The following is a 25,824-nucleotide window of genomic DNA, read 5'->3' as shown; positions in this document are numbered from 1 at the left end:
AGCTACTGGATACATATGGTCAGTCTCCTGTACCATGCACAGCTCTACCAAAGTCAGGGATTCACAGATTATAAAGCCACCAAGGGACCCACTTAGGATCGTGTATCCTGACCTCCTGCACAGGCCACAGAATTCCAGCCAGTGATTCTACCATCTTCATCTACTTGCGGTTGAATTAGAGCATTTCTAGTGTCAGCGGGATGCTGGATGGGTGCAGGCATCTGTCCACATGGCAAAAGTTTGTCTGAGGTTCTGAAAGAAGTCACATTACTCAACCTAGAATGTTTGTGACTCTCAGGAGGTTATGTGTTGAATGCATGTAGGGTGACCAGATGCCCTGATATTATTGGGACTGTCCCGATATTGAGGGCTTTGTCTTATATAGGCAACTATTACCCCTCCCCGCAAATCAAAGTGTCCTGATTCTTCACACTTGCTATCAGGTCACCCCAAGTGCATGCTGCCAACTAACTCATAGAAGCCAATGGTGACAAGGGGTCTGCTCTCGTTTCTCATGTTCCTGCTTAATTCAAAAGGGATGCACAAGAGTTACTATAAGAGCAGGGTACAAAGGCAGAAAAATTACAGCCTGAGCATAAAGAAGACATGCAGCTATGGGGGCAGAACACAGATACAAAGGAAAGCAAACCTCCACTCCACTATGAGATGATGACCAGCAATGACCAAAAAGGAATAGTACAATATTGCACTAGTTGGATGCATCTTTGAGAGTTTTCCTAGTAAATTCTGGGTATTTACTGGGAATGGTTGGAAACCAGAATTTTTTATGCTGCTGGAAATTCGGACATGTCAAATTTTGTTTTTGTTCCTGGAAAGGTGACACAAAAATTCCAAACAAACCTTTGATTTGTAAATATCGAATCATTTCATTTGGATAATGTCAAAATGTTTCATTTTGATAATGTTGAAACATTAAATGATAGAAATTAAACCTAATCTATAGATTTAACTGGATCTTTATATTAATATTTTAACATAACTGAAAAGTCAAAACAAAATGAATTGAAATAAGAAAGTTGAAATGAAACATTTAACCTTATTAATATGAAACAAGAAAGTCAAAATGATTCGTTTTGATTTTTTGGTTGAAAATCTAGTTGAAATTGATATGTTCTCACAACACATTTTGCTTTTGAGCAAATTGCATTTTTTCGATGAAAAACTATGTTGAAATTTTTTTGACGAGCTCTACTAGAGATGGGGGAAGCTGTGGCTTGAGTTTATTCGGACTGACTTCCTCCATACGTTCAGCGTTAATGTTGTGTATTTCACATGCACCTAGAGATTTTATAATGGCCAAGTTTTTCCAAATCACAGTATCAATCAAGTAAATGTAAAATGGAAGAATTATCATGAGAGACATGGCAAAACTCAGAGTGAACTTGTACATGTGCAAGGTCTTTCCCTAGTCCTGAGTATGCCAGATGTTCCTTCAGTCTGACGAGGAGAGCCCCATGAAATACCTGCACAGTTCCTCCTCTTTACTTGAGAAGAACTCCATTATATACTTGTACTCTTCCCCCCCAACTCCTATCACAGGGAACTGGTGTTATATTTGCAGTGGTCCCCCAATCCATGGGGTGAAGGGATGATTCCGTAACACACCTATAACCTCTCTCTTATTTCTATTGGAGAAAAGCTGATGACATCTTTGTCACCTTCCCAACAATCCCAGTGAAGAGCTCCTCAAAAACCTCAACAATTAGAGCTACATTATGCAAATAAGCAAGAAACGCAATTGATTTCTCTGAGCAATTAAATCATGGGCCTGCCTCCTCCCACCTTTTCCCAAAAGGTACAAACTCTGGTCATCTGAAATTATTGGCTTTGATTAATTTCATTTGGTAGCAGTCATGCCTCCTGGACTCTGCAGTCTCACCACATTTTTCAGCCACTTGCTTCACAGGTTTCCAGTAGCCACTTCATTTTCACATATGCTCCAAATGTACTCCATTTGCCAGTGTGAATGAGTCCGTGAAATAGTATCCATATAATGTTTCTGGTTATTTCCCCTCTATATGTCTTTGACCCAACTAATGGCCAGAAACAAAAAGCTATTGACTCTAAGGCCTGATCTTCACTTGGAGAAAAAACAAGATGTTCTTATCTTGTGTTAGCTAATACTTGGTAACTAACACGAGGTAAATTCCTATTGAAGACAAAGCAGTTTATGGTTTTCATATAAGTTAGCAGGTCAAGGAATATCTCAAGATCTCCCATAGTCTTTACCTCAACCTGCTAACTCATGTGAAAACTACAAACTACTCCATCCTCCCTAAGGGTACATCTACACTGCATGCTTCTCTCAGCAGCACATAGAGTACACATGTGTAGCCCCTCTAGCCTGGGTATAAACAGCCATCTAGATGGTGAGGCACGGCCAGGGCCGGCGCTACCATTTAGGCAGCCTAGACAATCGCCTGGGGCACCAGGATTATTCGGGGGGGTGGCATTTTGCCAGGGGGGCAGCAGGCGGCTCTGGTTGACCTGCTGCAGGCATGCCTGCGGAGGGTCCGTTAGTCCACAGCTCCAGTGGAGCTGCCACAGTCATGCCTGCGGGCGGGCGGGCGGCTGCTCGTGCGGCTCCAATGGGCCTCCCACAGGCATGCCAGCGGCAGCTCCACCGCAGCCACGGACCAATGGACCCTCCGCAGGAATGACTGTGGCAGCTCCACTGGAGCCGCGGGATCAGCGCGGGGGGCGGCAAAATGGCCGTGCGCCTAGGGCGCGAGAAACCCTAGCGCCGGTCCTGGGCACGGCCTAGGTGAGTAAAGACATGTCTGTGCCTGTGGGTCTGTACCCAAGAACATACCCTACATGGCTCTCTATCCATTCAAGCTGTGTTTCTCCCTGTACACTGCTATTTCTAGCTATGTCGTGCCCCACTGCTTCCTGACTGCTGGAACATTTCCCTGAGGCAGGAAAGACTTTGGCAGCATGGAAAGGCTCTCTCAGGGAGGGAGGTAGCGGCTACAAAGGGTTTGCCAAATCCCCAGTGCTCGAACTCTTCCCCACTGCAGTGAAAGGCTCCGGCAGTGGAGAAAGGCTCCAGCAGTGCCAGTGCTGTTCATTGACATGTGACACAGCTTGCTTTTCACGGCAGCGTGTAGCCACACACAGCCTACATGCTACAAACACTGGCATGCAGTGCAGATACTGCCTAAGATCTTACCTCATATCAGATACAATGTTAGCTAACACACAAGATATGTCTTAAATGGAGCTATCCTGATGTATGCCCACTGAGGATCTGGTCCATATACATTAAGTCCTGAGGCTACTAAGGACACAGAAAATAAAACAGATGAAACATGAACACTACATAATACTAACCTCTAATGCTCTTCTAGTCAAATAATATAAGATTAAAAGATATCACCTATAGGAATAAAATTGGATGTCGGGATCTGGTTTTTTAAATTATGTGTTGAGGCTTCATCAACCAAAGTTTACGACGACAGGATAAAACTCAAATGAAAACCCCACAGGTTTCCAAGCAAGTGGGACTAAGAAAAAGAGGGGCTTGTCATTTGAAAAGTTTCACACGAGAGTCACTGAATATTTACAGTCAGAAATGGAAACAATTGTTTGCTCTTTCTGTAAGCAAAATCCATTTTTGGTTGTAGTTCTGTTTCCATGATGGTATGTTAAAACACGAATTCATTTCTTAGCTGAAATCCTACCATTTAGATTTAAGACGGCGAATGTTTTATGAACTATCCACTGAACAATAATATTTTGTACATCTACATTCCAATAACATCACTTTGCTTGAAGTAAAGTTTCACACTCAATTAGGCTGCACATTCAACAATGCACTCATTTTTAATCAGTCACCTGTTTCTCATTTTACATTTATCACACTTGAAAAAATACTATAATTTTCAGAGTTGTAAAGAAACCTACAAACTTTGGTCTCAGAAATTTCATTTTGAAGGCATTAACTCATTTTGAAAGTCCCTTGGCTATTTGAGGTGTACAGTTTCCATTAGCAGAATAAACTCTATGGAGTATGGAACTTAATGTTCTTATGGAACTTAATGTTCTTATGGAAATGTTCTTATGAAAATAATTAAATCTCAAAATTCCCTTTAGAATTGGTGGGGGGAGGAGGAATAGTAGGAAAATTAGAATTTTTCCACCCAGCTACTGAAGTGGAACAGAGAACCTTGGTGGGCAAGATAATTAGCTATAAGGTGGGGAGAGAAGGTGTGTGAAATATTTGTAGCAATCAGATGTAGGCTGGAGCGTATGGGTTAGTAGATGCCCTCAGTCTACGCACTGACTGTGGGAATCATTGGAGCCTATGAGGCCAAAAACATTCTTTCATTTTCAACTATTGCTGTCAATGTTCAAATTAAGGTTTTGTGGGGAAAAACAATGCTGTAAAACCAATAAATTAACTAGTGGTTTCTCAAAAGTGGCTAGTAATTTACAGTGCCTGAGTGTTTTGCGCCCAATTTGAGACACTTTAAAGAGGCCTGAGTGACAGCGGGTGGGTGCTCAGCATTTCCTGGAAAATCAGACCTCTTTAAGAAGTCTCAAGGGACCCCAAAATGGCAACAAGCAATGCCACTAGCAACTTTTAAAATATCTTGTCCAAAACGAAATGGAGTATTATTAGTATTTTACTTACAAGTTCTGCTTGGATTTAAAAGGGGCACAAGCCAGTTTAAAAACATATGTTTAAAAGAAAATCATGACTTGTGTTACACCACTAATAATACATAAGATGATTACAACTGAGAGAATTAAAGGAATATGTGTTTAATTATTTCAGTTCTTTCCCCCTTCAGTTCACCCAGTTGAAAACAGATTAGCCAGTTTCTGGTAAATTTCACTCTCAGGTTCTCCGGTTCCAGCATGTTTGGGTCTCCATCCAAACTGCACAGGTAATCCCACAGATCCATGGGCAGCCCCATTGAGTTCACCGAGACTATGGGTGCAAGAGTCCAGCCACGTTGGTTCAGGTGCAGGATCAGGGATTTGGGAAGCAAGAGATATGGGGCAATGTTTAAATCCAGACAAAAACTTGGCTAACTTTGAAATTAAAGAAAGAAAGAAATGCAAAAGTTTTAGACTACACTGGTATATAACTGGTGTCACTCAGAGATGAATCAAGACTGTGTTCTATAAGTTATAGAGGACCATCTATTCAACGGATGGCATCAAAGCAGTTATAAAATCACATTCAGGACCAGTTGGTGATACAAAACCATCTGCATCCTAATATCCAACCTAGGATGCATCCTGACACATAATATGTACTGACCATCACAGAAGAGTTTACAAAGTAAGAGAGATGCTAACGCTGATAATGGTTTGTTTTTTTTAAACACATAAATCTTCTATTTTCTCACCTTCTGCAGAACACAGTAACTGATCACAGCCTGGAAAAACTTAATATGAACCAAACCACATCTCAGTTATTCTCTTGTTTCTAAACTTATCTTGCACTCGGTTACATATTTGTTTGTTTTTAACATGATAAGGCTGAAAAGTGCATGACAGATGCAAACAGGCAGCTTGTGTTTTATGAAGATGCTCCAAGGCAAGAAACAACGTATTTCTCCTTGATTTTTAAGTTGTTACTGCTTGTTGTTTGAGGAGATTTTGGTGTATAATAGGAACAATGTTTATGGCACTGGGGGTATCCTGGCAATAAACAGCTTTTGGGATTATCAAACACTTTGGCTGTTTAATCAACTGCAAGAGCTGTTTATTGCCCACAGCTGTCAGACAGTAACAACTTTTGTTTGCTGCCAACAGGGGCGCCTGATTCAAGCCAGTGTCTAAGGGCTCCAGATTCTGTTAGCAATCCCCCGAGGCAGCTAGCCTTCAGGACTTTTTAAAAAAGGAACCATGCTGGAGAACTCGAAGGGTATGTTTACCCTGCAAAGAAAGCCCTCGAGCATGGTTGCAGCTGGCACAGGTCAGCTGACCTGGGCTCGTGGGGCTGTACTATTCCAGTGTAGATGTTCCGGCACCGGCTGGAGCCTGGGCTTTGAAGCCATGTGGGGGAGGGAGTGTCCCAAATGTTGACACTGTGATGTTGTAACCCTGCAAGCTTGAGTCAGCTGACTCTTCTCAGTCAGCTCTGAGCCTCGGTGCCGTGGGTTTTTTATCCCAGCGTAGACGTACCCAAAGGGTTAACGCCATATGGCTGAAGCCCAAGGATTCAGACTCTCCGCAAATGGAGTCTGCTGAGATCAGGGATGGAAATCCACCTGCACAAACGGGGCCTGGTGAGCTGGGCTGCCGTCCAGTCCTCTGGTGGCTGTTAGCCCTGCTCATTCTTGCCAATTGTGCATTAACATGAATTCAGGCCCATCCCCCGGCGACCTCTCCCTGTGGCCTCTGCAGAGGTATCCCTGTGAGACCAGCTAGCTTCTGTGCCTCTGCGCAACCCAGAAACAGGACTCAATGGTGGGGTGGGGGTGTCTTTGATGGGTAGGGCAATTTCCAGCAATCCCCTTGAAATACCCTTGTTGAACGAAGGGTAAGTATCTTTGGAGTCCAAAGGTTATGGATGATTGGGGGCCTGGATGATCACAAGACAAAACTGAATCATGTGGCAGACAGGAATGGTGTTTTGGGACAATACATGCAAAGTGGAATTGCTGGGAAATACCTAGAGAGAAGCGAATGCAAATGCCCTCCACCAGGTATGCAAACCGCCAACCTTTCGAAGCTACGCCTTGAGGAGAGACTCGCTGTCTGCTGATTGCCTGTTCCGAAGGCTGGAGATCAAAGGCCCAAGCTATATACTGAACCTGCTCAGCTTATTCTAAACTGAGGCTGTTTTTGTTTTTTTTTTAAATAGAATATCAGGGTTGGATGGGACCTCAGGAGGTCATCTAGTCCAACCAACCCCCTGCTCAAAGCAGGACCAATCCCCAGACAGATTTTTGCCCTAGATCCCTAAATGGCCCCCTCAAGGATTGAACTCACAACCCTGGGTTTAGCAGGCCAATGCTCAAACCACTGAGCTATCCCCTCCCCTTGTTATCAGCTGGGAACCACAGAAAATCCCCTTGGTGGGGTTTTTAAGGACAGACTCCTGCCAGAGCCCCCACTGGCGCTGAAGGTGGGTGGGATGATCTCTGGTAAGCGTCTTAGTGTGTGTTTAGATTCTTTCATTGTTTTTAATCAGTTTTCTCTGTAATGCTTTCCCCTTAGTAATAGATGTGTGTTAGACAGAGTGATGTGGTAACTTGTAACCACTGGCAATGCACTGTTCACAGCCTTCAAAGAGTAAGCAATGTGCTGGCCCAGTCAGGCAGTCTCGTTTGCTGGTAATAGCATAGTGTAGGGCAGGGAACTGTGTAGCCTGGAAAAACTCCAGTCACGAGGGAGTGATACACGCAGAGAGGTGATGGCTGAGGATCTAGGAGCCTAGAATGAGTGCCTTTGCTGTACCACAGAACTGTGAGAGGGCCCTCAGCACCAGGGTGAGCTCCACCCGTCCTGCATTATCAGACAGTTGGCAACATGCTCTGTGCTATTAATTAGCATAAGAAGCTGCTCAAATAGATACTGAGCCCAGTGGCGCAGTCCGGTTTTGCTCAAGGAACATCTAGTAGATCAGAGTGAAAGTTCACAAAAAGCCAAGGAGTGACGGGGTAACCAAATTACACCAGAGAACAGGCTTCACAATCTACTTCACGTTCCTTTTAATACTGCCCAGGGAGACTAGCTGGGCAGGCGACATAAGTGATCTGTTCCTTATTTGTAAAGCTAATGCAGGCAGGGCTAATCAGAGCCGAGAAACCCTCAGTAAACATTATTAAAAGTTGTATCATTCAGCAGCAAGGGACGCCCTGATATATCCCAGTGTGCCTTTTGCTGGAAGCTCCCCAAGAACCCCCTTGGATTACATCCAATATGTAATTATTTTGGTGTAACAGATCTATTGATTGTGTAACTGAACAAACTGTGATATTACCCAATAATCCGCCTCGGAAAATAAACTGGAAATTATGGGAACTGTGTTAGGCTTGAGAGTCTCCTGGCTATGGGTAATACTCCATGCACTATGTATCATAGGAGCCTGTTCTCAACAGCAGGGCACTGTCTCTCGGTTTGCTTCGCATTGCTAGTGGGAAGGAAAGGTCAGAGGCTCCAAAGAGAATAAATGTGTATTTCCAAGCCATGACCGTCTTCCATGGAAAGTCTTCGATTTTAATGGCTGGAGGGTAATGTGGCCACACTAAAGTTGAACCCATGTTCTGGGTTCTGCTAGGTGAGTAGATAATTTGGTAAAATCAAATCTGAATTTGGTCAATCTGCCTGAAAATCTTCTATAGCACCTGTCCATGCAGTATCTAAGCATCATCTGGAAAAATCAGATCAGCAGAGCAAGGTGTCTGAAGGATTTTAGGAAAACAGAAGACCCACTGATATTAGGAAGCTCTGGTTTATGTTGGTGGGAATTGCACTTAAGTAAAATTGTTTGACAGCCCTAATTTGAGATATATATATATATATACACACACATATATACACACACACATATATATACACACACACACACACCCCTCTACCCCGATATAACGCTGTCCTCAAGAGCCAAAAAATCTTACCGCGTTATAGGTTAAACTGCATTATATCGAACTTGCTTTGATCTGCTCTAGCACGTAGCCCTGCCCCCTGGAGCGCTGCTTTACTGCGTTATATCCAAATTTGTGTTATATCTGGTGGCGTTATATCGGGGTAGAGATGTATTATATATAACCATATTATACATAGGTAATAGAAGAACAGAGTTTAGTATTCTGATGGATAGTCTTAGGAAGCACTAAGTCCCTTCTCAGATATCTGGGGTTCTCTGTGCTAGACCTGAAAAGCACGAGATCTCCTTCACAGGAACGTTTAGTTCACATAGGTGTTGTGAATCTGTTTAATGCACTTTGACAGCATCAGAGTATGAGTGAAGGGCCACATACTATTATTAAAGCTGATAGAAAATATTCAGCCAATCATCATTTTTTTAAGAAGATTTTTTTTTAAATGTGCCTTTTGTGGCAATTTTTCAGTTTTTGGCTGCTGGTTTTCGGTTTTTCAATGAAACCCCAAAATTCCAACAAAACCAAATATTTCTGCAGGAAAATAAATCATCGATCATTCTGTTATTTCAATGGCCACCGGACATGGTATTCTTGCTTTGACCACACAAAGCGATGCTGGTGGAATGGTGTAAAGCTCACAGGCTGCACCAACAGCCAAGATTTCTGTGCAAGGGAAGCGATGCTTATCCCTTGATGCAAGTGCCTGGGAACTCTCTCTACCTAAGGACAGCTGATCTACTACTGTAAGTCAGCCCAAGGAGCAGTAGGAAGGAGGTGAAGGTGTTTAAATTTGCATTTAAAGGTGTTAAAAGAGTGTAAATTTTTCAGCAGGCATGGCTCTACTGCAGGGGTACCAGTGTCCCACGAAATAAAATGCACATTTAAAAGAAACAATGTTTACACCTCCAAGCTATAAAGAAGCATATATTAGATGGAGTCTGGACACCCCTGTTACCTTTATAGAAACAGCTTACCTTGGTGGTGCCTTGCCCTCAAATGGATTGAATGCTATCAGTGACAACGCCGCCTCTTCACTGGCCAGCAGCTTTCCAGCCAAGTGGATTATCCATTCATTCTGTTCGTAGGTCTGGTGGAAGAGGAGTATGTGGGGAGGAGAGAAAAACAAAACAAAAGTGTTAGACAAGGAATCTCATGTGCTCTCTGCCAGTGGCTGGACTTGCTGTGGCAAGCTGGAAACCTTCGGTGTTTGTACTCCGGAGATCTGCCTGGTTTGTCAAAGCTAAACCAGTAAGCCTTGTACTAAACTCACCTCACCCAGAAGTGATTCCTTGCATGTTGCTATATGGGCCCAGCATGGCACTGCTGCTTTGTGAAGATCTGTAGCACCTTATTAGCTGCCACAAGTCACAGCATGAATCATTGTGGTCTCCTATTGTGCTCAAGGGACTTAAAAGCAAAAAAGGCAGCCTAAGAATTATGTAGTTAAATGCATAATAGCCTATACATAGTCGTGGACACTAGAACCTGTGTGATAGAAGGGAATACTGGCTGGTACACTGGGGCTTACCCCCATCCTCTTTCTAAAACCATGGATTCTTAAATGCCACCGGGGCAGCCTTGCTAGACAGAGGGCTTATTTGAACTTTTTGTCTGAAGGGTGCATCTCTGATAGCACAGCACTCTCTCAACATTTTGTATGTCTATGTGTCGTGTATAGCTATGAAGCCAACACCTGACACTGTTGCACAACCGTGTTGCATTACAGAACACAAGCTATACGAGGATTATATAATATAAATAAGATGATAGCATCCACTGCCCTCAGAGACTTGAGAAGAAGATTCATTCTGAAGAGTGATTTTATCTCTCTTCCTTTTCACCCATCTTTAACACGGTGGTTTAGAATTTGTGGCCTTTGCAGAAGAAGTGAGTTTTGAAGGAGAGGATGTGTGCTTGGCACATCATATAGAATCTCTAGTGCCAGCTGTAATTTCAAACATATGTGTGGAGTAAACATTGGACAGCTTCACACAGCATGTTTAAACAAATGCCGCACATCTAGATGGGGCTACGCAATCTCTCCAAGGGAAATTTATATTGAATACTTCCTCTATGTCGGCAGTAAGCAGAAAACACCTTAAGAAAATTTTGCATATAGAAAAGAGAGAACATCCTGTCTCACAGGGGCAAGAAGGTCCCCATGCACATGAACTAGATTCAGAGTTAAGTGACACTGAAATGGTGGCGTCATACCTAAAAGGGTTACAGTTGCCTTTTCATAGCACAAAAGCATGCAGCAGTGTCAGGAAAATGCAAAGATATCAGACTTACAAAATCCTAGTTTTTGATGGTGACAAAAGCACCTGCCTTCTCACTGAACGTACTGGCTCTACAGCCACACCAAAGCTGCCAAGAGACAACAGATCCGTAAGTAGGTATAGATTTCAGAGTCCAAGCAGTAACATGCCTGCCTCCTCTTTGCCCATCCCTGCTTTTATTATGAGAGACGATCAGATAATACTTAGCACTCAACCATCACTTTGCTGAAGATCTTAAATTGCTTTATAAAAGGGTGGTTCAGCCTGTCTCCGACAGCATCCCGAGCCAGATACTTCAGAAGAAAGTGGAAAAATCCTTGAAACAGCAATTATGGAATAACCTACCCATGGGGAAGTTTCTTCCTAACTCCCATCAGTTAGTGATTGGATTATGCCTGGAATCATGAAGGTTTCCATATATTACACATCACATTCTGTCTTGTATAGCTGGAGATGTTACTATTTATATAAATATCAAATTCTTTTTCAGCTCCTAAAATCATGGCTTCAATCATATCTGGTAGCAGTGAGTTCCACTGGCTAATGGTGTGCCATGTGAAAAAAAATCCTTTTATCATTTTTAAATATGTTACTTTTTTAATTTAATTGGCTGTTGCCTTTTTCTGGTATTAGGAGAGAGGGAAAACAGAAGCACCTGCCTGAAGTACCTTCTCTGAAATGCTCATTTTGCACACCTCTTCCATGTCACCTCTTATTCTCTTTCATTTATACCCATTTGCTGACTAAGGTACAATTTACATCCTTATTTAAATGATCACTGAATTTGGCTCACTGATTTCAAGAGGGTTGCACCCACTCACTGGTGGTCGCAGAATCTGACCCTCTCTATCTCCTTCTCGGAAATAATGAAGCTTGTGTATTTAATATGGATATCCAGCACATCTCCATAAAGATCATTTCACCTACCCGTGGTTTTATGAGCTTTATTGTTCCATAAAAAGACTTCTATACACGTGTATCCAAATGGATGTTTCAAGCAAGCAGTAGGGGACACTGTGGGAAAGCTAAACCCAGCAGCTGTACCTGCAAGACTATGATTAACACAGAGCATCAATAAAAGGCAAATCTTCTGTAATGGCAAAGTTTGTTATTTCCGTTGCTATGGGAAACACAGAGAGAACTGAGTGGCTGGATGGCAGGCCGCTCAAACAGCAGCAGATCCTTTTGGGATTTTGTCCCATGCTCATCTCAGCCGAGGGGAAAACCACAGCATTTTACACCGACAAGTTTTCCAAAAAAGGTCCCTCCCCCCCATCTCTCTGATTTTATCTTGCACACATTTCATTTCACCCAATCGGCTGGCTCAAACACTACTGTCAACCCCAAATGTTCAAAAACCATGAGCAAAACACGAGAATTTAATAAATAATACCTTCAGGTAGTTTTTAAAACCTGAAATGCATAAACGCAGGTCTCTCTGTTGGCTGCTTGAGTATAAACTCTCCTTACCTGCTTGTAACACCTGCCATGGGGCGGGGGGAGGCGCTGCCATTCTATCCCCTCCCCCCACATCCATCCTTCTCCCTTATCATTAACCTTTCTCCTTGTCTCCAACCCCACACACCTACTCTCTTCCCCTACTCACATTCCCCCTCCACATGCTTCCAGTCTCCCGTCCCCAGCCCCACCTCCTACATTCCCCATAGACTAACACCTGACAGTTCCCACTGCCCCCCCTTTCCCTGGCACCCCTGGTCATGTGCCCTTCTTCTGTCAGACTCCTGTACCCCACGACAGGCCACTGCACCCACTCAGCCTCCTTCCTGTACCCCCAGATAGCCCACTGCACCCACTCAGCCTCCCTATTACCCCATCATGTACCTCCAGTCCTGCCCCACCATGTCTCATTGCAAGACCCTCATTAGCCCCCTGCTCCTCCTCAGGCTGTCTTCTGCTCTCCCGCTTTTCTCTGTCTCCTCCTGAAGTAACAATTTGTTCTTTCCATTTAGCCGTGACCTCTCTAAATAATATAGATGGAATTATACTGGGCCAGATCTTGGCTTCAGTGGAACTAGGTCAATTTATACCTGCTGAGGTTCTGACCAGTCAGGACAATTCTAAGCAATGGAAGTACGAACACCGGCTACTTAGACCAAAAAGACACATCATCCTGTCCAGTTCCCAAACAAAGCTCTCATTTTTAGTGAGCAGCTATTCATTTACTAATATGACAACACTAATCAGCCTTCACCACATTGCCTTTGGCCAAGACAAAAGAGGGGGAAATGTGTTCTCCCACCACCACGAGTGACCAGCTCTGTGAAGGCACATTGCTTGGTCTTACCCTTCCCTCTTTGGGAAGGCTAGAGTTATAGCTGGTGGTTGGCTTGAGTACTCCTTGCCCTCTTTGAACGCAGGAACTGGGATTGTACTTGGATCCTTCTGCAGGAGTAAACCTACCTCTTCCCCTCCTCCCTGGCATCTCCATGGAAATTCCAGCCAGAACCGGACTCAGATTCTTTTTAAGTCACATGGTGGCCTAGAAATTATTGTACCGTTACAATATCCTTTCCTCAGCTGATCAAGAACACGATGCTGCAAGCACTTATACACATGAGTAGCTTTACTCCTGAGAGTAGCTCCAATGAAGTCACTAGCACTTCTCAAATGAGTAAAACTACTTCTATGTACATAAATGCTTGTGGGATTCAGGCCCAAAATATTCTTGAGACTTTTGTTGAGTCTCACATAACTCATATTATACATACTCATGATCATGTTATCAGCTGGAAGATGGTACAAAGGGAATCCCATTCTAAGCAGCTGCTAAGAAATAAATTAAAAAGAAAAGCACACTGATGTCTACATGTCAATGCCCCTGGTGTATTGTAGGAGATTTTCTCTTCTGCAGACAGGGAGAAGTGACACAGACATGTTACTGGATAGGTTACGTCCCTCCCAGTGCTAAATGAAGGACATTAATTCAGAGCTACAGCACCCACGGGATGCACATTCAAAACAAGGAAGGGATTTAGAAACCAAATGAAAAGGGATATTGTATTTAGATAATAAAATTAAGATCATAAAAGCGATTTCTTGGAAAGTAATGTCACATCATATTACATATAATTAAAGCGGGACCAGGACAATAATTAAGTGGTAGTCAACTAATAAATTGCACTTCAGAGTTAGATGCTCCAGAACAAACTCCCTGAGCTTCTAATGTTTCGGATATGCCAGCTATTCAAACATGTGACAAGTGATGGCCCATGTCAGCCATGACAGGCTTTGGGCCTACTTCTGTCAACATGCCTGTGTCTCCCTAGTGCAAATCCTGTAGTTATGATTCACAGTGGAAAGTTTCTCAGGAAGCCCCAAGTGAAAGAAGGCGTCATATGTCAAACGTGATGAGGTGCAAAGAGGAACCTGTCACAAGCAGCACAAAGGGATGGTAAATTTCTTCCCCCAAGCCCTACTAGCTTTTCTGCAGCTTGTCAGGAGTTGGATATGTCAGTTCCTTAACTGACCACCTTCAATAAATTGCAAAGCTCTCAGGCCCGCTGCTCCAAAAGTCATTGGGCAGCCTGGGGAAACTAGAAAAAAAAAATAAAAGAAATCAACTGTAATCCAGAGACAGGAGGAGCCTGGCTTTATGAGCCCCCTTAACTATTTTTGGGCAAAACCAGTTTGAATTCCCAAACTTTTTTCCTGGAATTTAACTCCCCTGGTTTCTCATCCCTCCTCCTCCCCAAGCCATCTACCCAGGTGATTCAATTAAAAAACAGCAGCAACAATAACCAACTTTTTCCTGGCTAAAGGGGTTTGTTTTAAGGACAGAAAAACACCCATCCTTCCAAAACGCAGGCTGGGACAAGTGGATTTTCTGTACATAGTATATATGCCAATTATTTTTAAACACAGTTGTGTAAGGTTAAGCTCTTAAATCCAATTAGGTACCAAAATATGGGTATGTCTACAGCAGGGATAAGCAATCTTTGGCACATCTTGCCAGGATAAACACCCTGGCAGGCCGGGCCGGTTTGCTGACCTGCCGCATCTGCAGGTTCGGCCAGTCATGGCTCCCACTGGCCGCGATTCGCCACTCCAGGCCAATGGGGGCGCTGGGAGGCGGTGGCCAGCACATCCCTTGGCCTGTGCCACTTCCTGCAGCCCCCATTGGCTTGGAGCGGCAAACCGGGCCAATGGGAGCCGCGATCGGCCGAACCTGCCCACACGGCAGGTAAACAAACCAGCCTGGCCCGCCGGGGTGCTTACCCTGGTGAGCCGCGTGCCAAAGGTTGCCGATCCCTGGTCTACAGTATGAGGACTATGCTAGCATAGCTATGTTGGCAAAGCCTAAAGAGTAGATGCAGCCTATGGCGACAGACTGTTTTTTGTTGGTGGCGTAGGAACACCACTGCCATCATATGCCAGCAATGCCCCTCTGCCATGTACATTGGCCAAGCCGGACAGTCTCTACGCAAAAGAATAAATGGACACAAATCAGATGTCAAGAATTATAACATTCAAAAACCAGTTGGAGAACACTTCAAACTCCCTGGTCACTCAGTTACAGACCTAAAAGTTACAATTCTTCAACAACAAAAATTCAAAAACAGACTCCAACGAGAAACTGCAGAACTGGTATTGATTTGCAAACTGGATACCATTAAATTAGGCCTGAATAAGGACTGGGAGTGGATGGGTCATTACACAGAGTAAAAACTATTTCCCCATGCTAATTTTCCCCCTACTGTTACTCACACCTTCTTGTCAACTGTTTGAAATGGGCCATCCTGATTATCACTACAAAAGTTTTTTCTCTCCTGTTGATAACGAAACCTGTTGATATATATATATATATGGTGACAGCAGATACTCCAGTGTTCTGCTCCCAGCTACATGATACTGGGGAAATCGAGGGATGTGTGACAGCTACCAGTTTAGCTGACAGCACAGGCTCAATCAGGGGCCTCCAGAGCTGAAAGCAGAAGTCTCCACGGTTTGAGCTAACGAGCCAGGCTTGGTAGCTGGAGGTTGTAATAAACTTACACTTTCTGTGGATCAGTCACAGAAGCGGGGGGTCGGGCAGGGGACATGAACACACACTGACCAGTAGGCATTTACCTACTGGTTCACGTCCCTACTGCCAATGGGGGAAATCATCAAGTTTAATTAGTGGAAGTGCAATTAATTGATATGTGTGACTACAGAGCTTTGAATGCACAAATACAACTGTAGCCCCTGTGTGGCAGCATAAGAGACACACCTTGGGGATCTTTTATTGAATTAAAAGGAAAAGATGTAAATGGGCTGCCTGCTTTAATTCTTTCACCTGCTCCTCCCTAAGCTGTTCATATCTATCAGCGTCACTCAACATGCCAGGGCTACCTCTGCTGAAAGATCTAACTTGTGTGTAACAGTGTCATTCAACACCATCATTGCCAACACTTGCGAACAATGCACTAGTATCTATACCCCGTCCTCGCTTGTTTTCAAACCTGAGAACACTTCGTATTTTAAAACCATAGGGATAGTCCTGTCTTGGAAAGAATTGGCCATTCTCTCATCTCAGTGCTGTTTCTCTCTCCTACACGCAAAACCTTCCACAATACAATGAGATTTCAAACAACTGCTTCCATTCAGCCCACTACATCTTCATTTAATGCTATGCACTGGCTTGAGTTTTAATCTTTGCTGTCTTCTTGCAGAGAGATAAGCATACCTAATGCAGATTAAATGAAATTCCAGCACACAATAATTTGAGGGATAAATATAAAACTGTAGCCAGACAGAGATGCTTATGTCATTGCTGAAGAATTTAAAAGGTGCCTAAATGAAAATACCACAAAGATAGAAAATGGTAGAGGGTGGGGGGGAGGAGGCAGAGGAGAGTCAAGAAAATGAAGGAAAAATGTCTATAATAAAATATTCTGGGGTGGGTTCATGTTATGTAATTGTTCACAAGCCTTGATCTTGTAACTTCTGTTGTAAATTTTAATGGGAATGTAAATAAGACTGAAGAAAAGAATAAAAAGGCTTGAGAAACAATTCTGCAAGTTTCCGCACTGAAAAAAAAACACCCATCTGTTTGCAGGTGACATGCGGGGGAAAAGATATTTGGACAAATTCTGAAGTCTAGAAGTTAGAGCAGGTAACTCCGAATGGTAAAAGTTGGTTCTAGATCTGACTTCCACAGACTCATTGTGTGAGCTTGGGCAAATCATGTAACCATTCTGTGCCTCGGTTTCCCCACTTTTATAGCAAGAGTAATGATACTTGCCAACCTTTGTAATGCACTGGGAAATCTTTGGGTGAAAATCACTATCTATATCAATTCAAAGTGTTTTTACAATTATTATTTCTGAGGGTATGTCTACACTATGGGATTATTCTGATTTTACAGAAACCGGTTTTGTAAAACAGATCGTATAAAGTCGAGTGCACGTGGCCACACTAAGCACATTAATTCGGTGGTGTGCGTCCATGTACCAAGGCTAGCGTCGATTTCTGGAGCGTTGCACTGTGGGTAGCTATCCCGTAGGTATCCCATAGTTCCCGCAGTCTCCCCCGCCCATTGGAATTCTGGGTTGAGATCCCAATGCATGATGGTGCAAAAATAGTGTCGCAGGTTATTCTGGGTAAATGTCGTCACTCATTCCTTCCTCCGTGAAAGCAACGGCAGACAATCATTTTGCGCCTTTTTTCCCTGGAATGCCTTGGCAGACGCCATAGCATGGCAACCATGGAGCCTGTTTTGCCTTTTGTTACTGTCACCATACGTGTACTGGATGCTGCTGACAGAGGTTGTTCTGCAGTGCTACACAGCAGCATTCATTTGCCTTTGCAAGGTAGCAGAGACGGTTACCATCCCCATTGCACTGTCTGCCATTGTAAATTGGCGATGAGATGACAGTTATCAATCATTTTGTACTGTTTGCAACTGGAAATTGGTGATGACAGTTATCAATCATTTCGTACTGTCTGCTGCTGTCATGGGTGCTCCTGGCTGGCCTCGCTGAGGTCGGCCGGGGGCACATGGACAAAAATGGGAATAACTCCCCGGGTCATTCCCTTCTTTATGTTTTGTCTAAAAATAGAGTCAGTCCTGCCTAGGATATGGGGCAAGTCTACTAGAGAGCCAGAGAGCACAGCCGCTCCGGGTCAGAGCCCCAGAGATCCCGCAGAAATGATGAGCTACATGCCATTCTAGGGGGTGTCCCTGCAACAACCCCACCCGTTGCTTCCCTCCTCCCCCAACCCTCCTGGGCTACCGTGGCAGTGTCCTCCCATTTGTGTGATGAAGTAATAAAGAATGCAGGAATAAGAAACACTGACTTTTTAGTGAGATAAAATGAGAGGGAGGAAGCCTCCCGCTGCTATGATAGTCCAGATATTTTTTTTAGACATGAAAGGGGGGGCTGATAGAGCTCAGCCTCCAGTTGCTATAGAATTATAGATTATTAGGGTTAGAAGGGACCTCAGGAGATCATCTAGTCCAACCCCCTGCTCAAAGCAGGGCCAATCCCCAACTAAATCCCCAAAAGTGCCCCCTCAAGGATTGAACTCACAACCCTGGGTTTAGCAAGCCAATGTTCAAACCACTGAGCTATCCTTCCCCCAGTGAGGACAGTTATCAGCCGTTCTGTACCATCTGCCGGGAATGACCGGGAGTAATTCCCATTTTTACCCAGGCGCCCTGGGCCGACCTCACCAAGGCCAGCTAGGAGCACTCACGGAATGATGACCGTTTTTCACCATTTTGTACCATCTGCCATCAGGAAAAGAAGGGGAGGGGATGCTGCTGTTCAGCGCTGCAGCACCGCATCTACCAGCAGCATGCAGTAGACATACGGTGACAATGAAAAATGGCAAGAAATGATTTTTTTCCCTTTTCTTTCACGGGGGGAGGAGGGGTGAGTAAATTGATGAGATATACCCTGAACCACCCCGGACAATGTTTTTGACCCTTCAGGCATTAGGCGCTCAGCCAAGAATGCAAATGCTTTTTGGAGACTGCGGGGACTGTGGGATAGCTGGAGTCCTCAGTCCCCTCTCTCTCCCTCCATGAGCATCCATTTGATTCTTTGGCTTTCCGTTAAGCTTGTCACACAGCACTGTGCTGTGGACTCTGTATCATAGCCTGGAGATTTTTTCAAATGCTTTGTCATTTCGTCTTCTGTAACGGAGCTCTGATAGAACAGATTTATCTCCCTATACAGCGATCAGATCCACTATCTCTCGTACGGTCCATGCTGGAGCTCTTTTTGGATTTGGGACTGCATTGCCACCTGTGCTGATCAGAGCTCCACGCTGGGCAAACAGGAAATGAAATTCAAAAGTTTGCGGGGCTTTTCCTGTCTACCTGGCCAGTGCATCTGAGTTCAGATTGCTGTCCAGAGCAGTCACAATGGTGCACTGTGGGATACTGCCCAGAGGCCAATACCGTAGATTTGCGGCCACACTAACCCTAATCCGACATGGCAATATGGATCACAGCGCTACTCCTCTCATTGGGGAGGAGTACAGAAACTGGGGGTGGTCTACACTAGGGGAGTGGATCGATCTAAGATATGAAACTTCAGCTACGTGAATAGCGTAGCTGAAGTCGAAGTATCTTAGACCGAGTTACCTACCATCCTCACGGCGCAGAATCGACGTTCGCAGCTCCCCCTGTCGACTCCGCTACCGCCGTTCGCGTTGGTGGCGTTCCGGAGTCGACAGGAGCTGTTCGGGGATCGATATATCGCGTCTAGATGAGATGTGATATATCGATCCCCGAGAAATTGATTGCTACCTGCCGACACGGCCGGTAGTGAAGATGTACCCTGGTTTAAAGAGCCCTTTATATCGATATAAAGGGCCTCGTTGTGTGGACGGGTACAGCATTAAATTGGTTTAACGCTGCTAAATTCGGTTTAAACGCGTAGTGTAGACCAGGCCTCAGAAATAATATTTTTTTTACCTGAAGTTGAGCCATATTCACCACTGAGCTTAAACCTCTATTCAACTGCATTCATTTTTTCCATTTAATTTTAAAAAGTGATCCTTTATTGACACGTACATACACTCCTTACGGGATGGACGCACGATATTTTGGTTGGAGGTACCTCTCCTCCTGGTCACAAAAACAACTACCGAGTGACTTTAGCAGTATGTGTTGCTAATTTATTCTAATTTGCGAGAAACAAGCTGGAAAGCTATTTTTAAATAGAAATTCAAACTAGGGCTTCACATATTTTTTCTCCCCTGTGAATGTGCAATAAATCCACAGTAGATACTGTATATTCATTGTATTCACTGAAGTGCTCACCTATTCAGGTAATTTAAAACCCTAATATGTTTTTCCTAAGAGCAGAGCCATTTGTTCTGACAAAGCTCCAAACTGAATGATCACATTCTACCTACCTAAATTTCCCCTGCAGTTCCAACTGCATAAAGCATCCTTCTTCACTGTCCTAAAGTGCTGTGAAGTGTTCCTGTGAGCTGTAGTGTTCCACCCCAGAGGTGGGTGCATTTCAGTGATGGGAGAAGTGATCTCTGTAAGCATACTATCTGTAAAATATCTGGGGGTTCTTTGGGATGAAAAGGCAAAATATGACGTAATGTTACTATCACAAATAACAAAAATGGAGAGAGAGTATTTTCAAAATGAAATCTAATGGGAATAAAAGATAATTTACCTAGTAAACGTTGGGCTTTGTGCTCCTAGTATGATTATCACCACTGTATGGATGGGAAAAATGGGGTGCACAGAGGTTAAGCGACTTCTCCAAGTCCACACACTGAGTCAGTGGCAGAGATGTGGTTAGTACCTACTATCCCTGACTCCAAGCCAACTGTGTTACCGAACTGGCCCACGTTACCTCTACTGACAAGCAAATTATTTATCAGAAGTGGACATTCTCCTTCTATTTGCGCACCATTAGAAAATACAAACAGGTACCTATATCCAGTCTTGCTATTTAAATGTATTCTATTGTTTAGCACTGTGGACAGAGAGACATAAGAGATGGATCCCATCCTTGGCTCTGCCACTAACTCCTTCTGCAAGCTTGGCAGAGTCACTCAACCACTATGTGCCTCAGTTTCCCCACCTATACAATGGAGATAACTACTTTATATGCACAGGGGTATTGCTACTTTGAGATCCTCAGCTGAAAGAGTCTCTTTATAAGAGCAAGGTGTTATCCTATTTCTGTAGTTTAATCACCACCAACTACAACAACAGCTGCAACAAACTGGAGAACAAATGTTTGTTGATGTAGCGGTCTACTCAAGGGGCACAGCAGTTTCACATAGCTTGTTCCCTGGCCTTCCGTTGTTCTTTCTGAGCCAGAGAACACACAAAATTCAGTGCATATAAGGTACACACCTGGAATGCAGCGAACCACATGAGCCAGTCCAGACGATAGTGGTATGGCGATATAAGGCACGGCCTCCTCTTCAAATCCCCAGGCTTACATTTAAATTCATACTCCTCCCAAACCGCCATGGGATCATTGGGGTCCAGGCTGGAGGTACCTTGGAAGATGATCTCAGTTCGTTCCCTAGTAATGCTGTGGGAAATAATTATTGCGTTGTTATTTTCACAGGCTGTGCCAAATCCTAAATAGTGACAGTCAGCAGGGAACTGCCCCATTAACCTAAAATTTCTTTTAACCTGCCTTTGGCTTTTCGGCTAAGGTGAAGTGTGGTAGCAGCTTAACATTTTGATTCTGATATGATGCTGAGCACCAGTCTATGGAAGGCACTTCATGGACTGCCCTTACCACAGAACCTAAGCACCTCACCATCTTTAAGGTGTTTATCCCAGGGATTCTCAAACGCGGGGTTGGGACCTCTCATGAGGTTATTACTTGGGGGTCACGAGCTGTCAGCCTCCATCCCAAACCCCGCTTCACCTCCAGCTTTTATAATGGCGTTAAATATAAAGGAAGTGTTTTTCGTTTATGGGGGGGTCGTACTCAGAGACTTCCTGTGTGAAAGGGGTCACCAGGACAAAAGTTTGAGAACCACTGGAGGATATGCCCAGGCCCAAAGCAAGAGGTCCACGTCAGTCCTGGCAAGGGGACGGGACCCCAATTGGACCATAGGAAGTCCCAGGCAGCCCAGAGGTGGGAAGCCTGCTGGGGCTGCTGGAAACTGGGCCATTTAAAGAGGCCCTGCCCCCTCAGAGGGACTGAGGGGCGACAGGAGGAGATGCCGGTAGGCCCGGTGGGACCAAACGTGGCAGAGGTGGTGACTGGGATGGAAGGGACCCCATAAGAGGCTGGGACCCAGACCGTTACCGAGCCAGTTACTGAGAGAGAGACCCAGACGGAGGGGGCCCAGCAGGAGGCTGGGACTCAGACGGTAGTGGAGACAGTAGCTGTAGGAACCCAGACTGGAGGGACAAGGAGAGGTCCTGGGGACAGCTCGCCGGGTGAAGAAACCCAAGCGGCGGCTGGCCTGTTGGGCCTGTGGGCCATCGGGTGATGTAGGGCAGTGCTACCATCCCCATTCTGTGGATGGAGAATCGAGGCACACAGAGACTCAGAGACTTGCCCATGGTCACACAAGCCAGAGGAGGGAATTCATTCCAGGTCTCTCAATCCTAGACTGGTGTCCTAACCATTAGGTCAGCCTCTCCCTCTACTTGGTTTCCAGCACATTTCTCTATCTCAGCCATTCTGACAGTCTAATGGCAGCACACCCCTTGGTGTGCAAGGCTTAGCTGTGTGACTGCACAACTCATGTGGGACAGTGGAAATTCGGTCAATCACAAAAGTGATCCATACTAATTCAAATTTACATAACGACCCATGTGCAAAAATGCATGCGTGTAATCTGCACGTGTGGCTGCCCTGATGGCACCCCCCAACTCTGGTATTTGCACATGCAATTTCACGTGACTCCATCTGCAGGATCAGGAGAAAGGCTTCCAGCTGGGACAAGCTCAGCACAGCCCTACCTTCAGGTTCACTTAGCAGGACTGCCAGTCATGGAGCATTAGAGTTCCAGTCTGAGCCTCGGCTGTGGCAATGGGCAGGATACATGTACAGCGCGTCCAGGTTAATTGGTTATGTCTGCTCTAGAATGTGGCAGCCAGCTGGCGTATACAACCCACCCCATCTGGAGAACCCCCTGGCAGATTACTCCTGGGGCACCATTAACAACTGTCTGAAAGTGCCCAAGCGTTTCGCCATCCCAGCTGGAGGAGAAGTCTCACGGAGCCATTGCTCAGCAGCCGAGCAGGGGAGGGTGGCGTGTGAGCCATCACAACTGAAGCCAAGAGAAATAGAAAAGGAAAACAAGTTGGCTGTACCTAATTAGACATATAAAAACCACCCCAGCCTTACGGCAGGTCACACACAGACCTAAGTCTTATGATTTGCCAGCCTCCAAACAGCAAGGCAATCGGACAATGCAGAGTGCAAGCACCGCGCCACAAAAGGAGACCTATAGCGAGGAGCCCATGTCGAAATCCATTCCGCAAGGACTTTTTTTCCCAAAGATCTGTCAGTGACACTGCTCTACAATGGAGTGCTTTGTTTGCCATGGTGTCTGCAGAACAGCATCATTCTAGCTATCAAACTGGTCCAAAACTCCTCCCCTAACTCTGTCTGCTCTTGGTCTTTCCGTCACCAACCCAAGAAACTGAAAGCTCAGACCAGCCATTCCCTCCTCCTTTACTTATTTCCAGTGACAGATGTTTGGACTGCCATTCATCTCAACTTATAATTGTTACCTGCATTTAATAGATTTCTGGACTCTTCAGCCAAGGCCCATACTATACCTTCGGCTGAGTTATGAGCCGTGGCTAGCTGCCCAATGGTTAGAAACACACTGTAAATCAGGGACACCAAATTACTAATAAAAGTAGGTTCCTACTGTGTGATTCAAAATATGTCAAGTTTCACATAATCGTATATTCATTATGAGCTGCAATCCTCTTTTTATTGGTTTACATAGGCTGGAATTACAAACATATTACAGCAGCATTTCATCACATGCTCTTTCGGTTCTGGTAACTGTTGAAACAAAAATCTTAGACTGAAGAGGAAAAAGAAAAACAACAACCCAAATACAACAAACTCCCATAACTCCAAGACTCCACCATTCTAAGAGGTGCAGGGATTAATACAACTTTGTTCTCACCACTCCTACCCTGCCCCTTCCAACCCTCCTCCAAAACAGGGCTTTCATGTGTCACGCAAAACACATCTCTGTTTTAAAGTGTGGAGGTTTGTTTTTTATCGTGTTTGTTCAAAGCTTCTCTTTCTGCAGAGGCTGAATAGAAATGTCTGCTTGTTTGAAAGGTGGGTAAAAGATCACTTCAAAACCCAGCGTGACTATGGGCTTGCTGCGTAGTTCTACCGCCCACGGCATGACGTGGCTTTTACAAAAGTTACGTTTTTGTAACAAGAACATAACACACCTAGGTAGTTACGCTGGGTACCTGCTGAGCCAGAATCTTCAGCAGCCAGTCAGATCCCTCTTTTTATAATGCCCCTTTGATAACAGCTGACTATTTTCTGGGGTATGATCCACAACCCACTCAAATCAATAGGAGCCGTTTCCATCCTTTGACTCAGTCCTCTAGAGCAGTGGTTCTCAACCCTTTTGGGCTCAGGATTATTTGTAAATGTTTATGACCTGTCACACCCCACTACACAGTCTGGGGCTGGAGGCCCTGGGGTGGTTTCAGTTGGATCCTGCCCGGCACTCATCCCACAGTGGTGGCTCCTGCAGTTCCTGTGCTGTGGGGCTAGCTGGGCTTGGCTCACCGCCCCGGGTGCTGCAATCTACCGCCTCCCTGACTGGACCAAATCTGTGTGAGTGAAGCTATGACCTGGCTCATGGGGTTGCAGTGCCACTCACTCAAATTTGGCCTACCCAAACTCCCATTATCACGATGGCTGGGCCCAAGCTGAGTGGTGCTGGGACCCCAGAGGTCGCAGTGCCTGGAGCAGGGAGATGAGCCCAGCCTGCCCCATGGGACAGGAACTGCCATGAGACCCTTTCAAACATTCTGGTCACCCAGTTTTGAGTCCAGACCCACGGGTGAAGAAACCTGCACTAGAGAACATCTCATGGTCAGCACAATATGGGCCTGCGGCTGGTAGAAGCAGAGGTCTAACTATGGAAGACTGGCCAGTTTCATCCGGGTTACCTCAGACCCTCCAGCTGGGTTAAAAGACTTGGGCCCAGTCCTTCCATCAGCTGCCTGGCTACAGCTCATGTTGACTTCAGTAGGAATTGCGCACACAACTGGTAGGATGATCGAATTCCCAGTCCTCCAGTTCTACTTCCTCCCCGCAACATCCTCAAGAGATACTGATTAAATTCTAAACAGCTCAATAACTGATCAAGAGGAACTAGCAGACACGCAGATCCCACAGTGGGTGTGCTGCAGGCACCTACACAGACTCTCTCCCGTGACAGGCCGACCTGGCTGCAAGCACAAAAACTGGGGAACTAACATGTTGTTTGTAAACCATCACTCTGCTTCTATTTTATACCCCTTTCCTCTCCCTTTCTCTGTCTTGTCTATTCAGATTACAAAGCAGGGAATGTCGCTTACTCGAGCCTAGCACAATGGGGCCTCGTTATCAATCAGCCCCTGCACACTGTTATAATACCAAAGCAACAACAACAGACTGCACATGCTATGTTGAGGATCTTCTCCTTCCCTACCTCTCTGGTCTTACCGCAAAACCAGCCACTTTTCAACCGGTAGATAGAGAAACAAGTTCTATGAGGTTGAAAGCAGTGATAAGTATTAGCCTATGTGGACACTTGCAGAGATAGCTAGTATGACCTCAATAAGGTAGCCCAATCGCCTAATGCAGAACCCTGTATGCTATCATGCAGAAGGCTCTTTTTCAGGGGCATCCTTATGATTTTCCTCCTGCCAGAGCAGAAAGGCAAGGCAGGATCATGGAGGAGATTTTCCCAACTGGAGGGAGGAAGGGAGGGAGGAAGGAACACACACAGTCACACACACAATAGAG

General features: G+C 45.0%; 1 protein-coding gene across 6 annotated transcripts in view; it reads right to left on the bottom strand.

Annotated features, from left to right (window-relative positions):
- The window catches only part of LMF1 (lipase maturation factor 1), a 330,506-nt gene that overhangs the window by 10,635 nt on the left and 294,047 nt on the right, over nucleotides 1-25,824 (bottom strand). For 4 of the 6 annotated variants that reach the window (XM_030578587.1, XM_030578585.1, XM_030578583.1 and 1 more), the window contains 2 exons: nucleotides 21,204-21,387; nucleotides 9,563-9,675 (listed from right to left, as the gene is read on the bottom strand). In XM_030578587.1, the coding sequence (XP_030434447.1) occupies nucleotides 9,563-9,675; nucleotides 21,204-21,387 (297 nt within the window). Of the gene's footprint in view, nucleotides 1-3,850; nucleotides 4,958-9,562; nucleotides 9,676-21,203; nucleotides 21,388-22,781; nucleotides 25,770-25,824 lie in introns of those variants that run through there. The other 2 variants (XM_030578584.1, XR_004002415.1) reach the window with 2 other exon arrangements.

Source organism: Gopherus evgoodei, chromosome 10, assembly GCF_007399415.2.
Source record: "Gopherus evgoodei ecotype Sinaloan lineage chromosome 10, rGopEvg1_v1.p, whole genome shotgun sequence".
Lineage (NCBI taxonomy): Eukaryota > Metazoa > Chordata > Testudines > Testudinidae > Gopherus > Gopherus evgoodei.
Note: the sequence above shows the minus strand (reverse complement) of the source record. Positions and strands in the feature narration are given on the sequence as shown.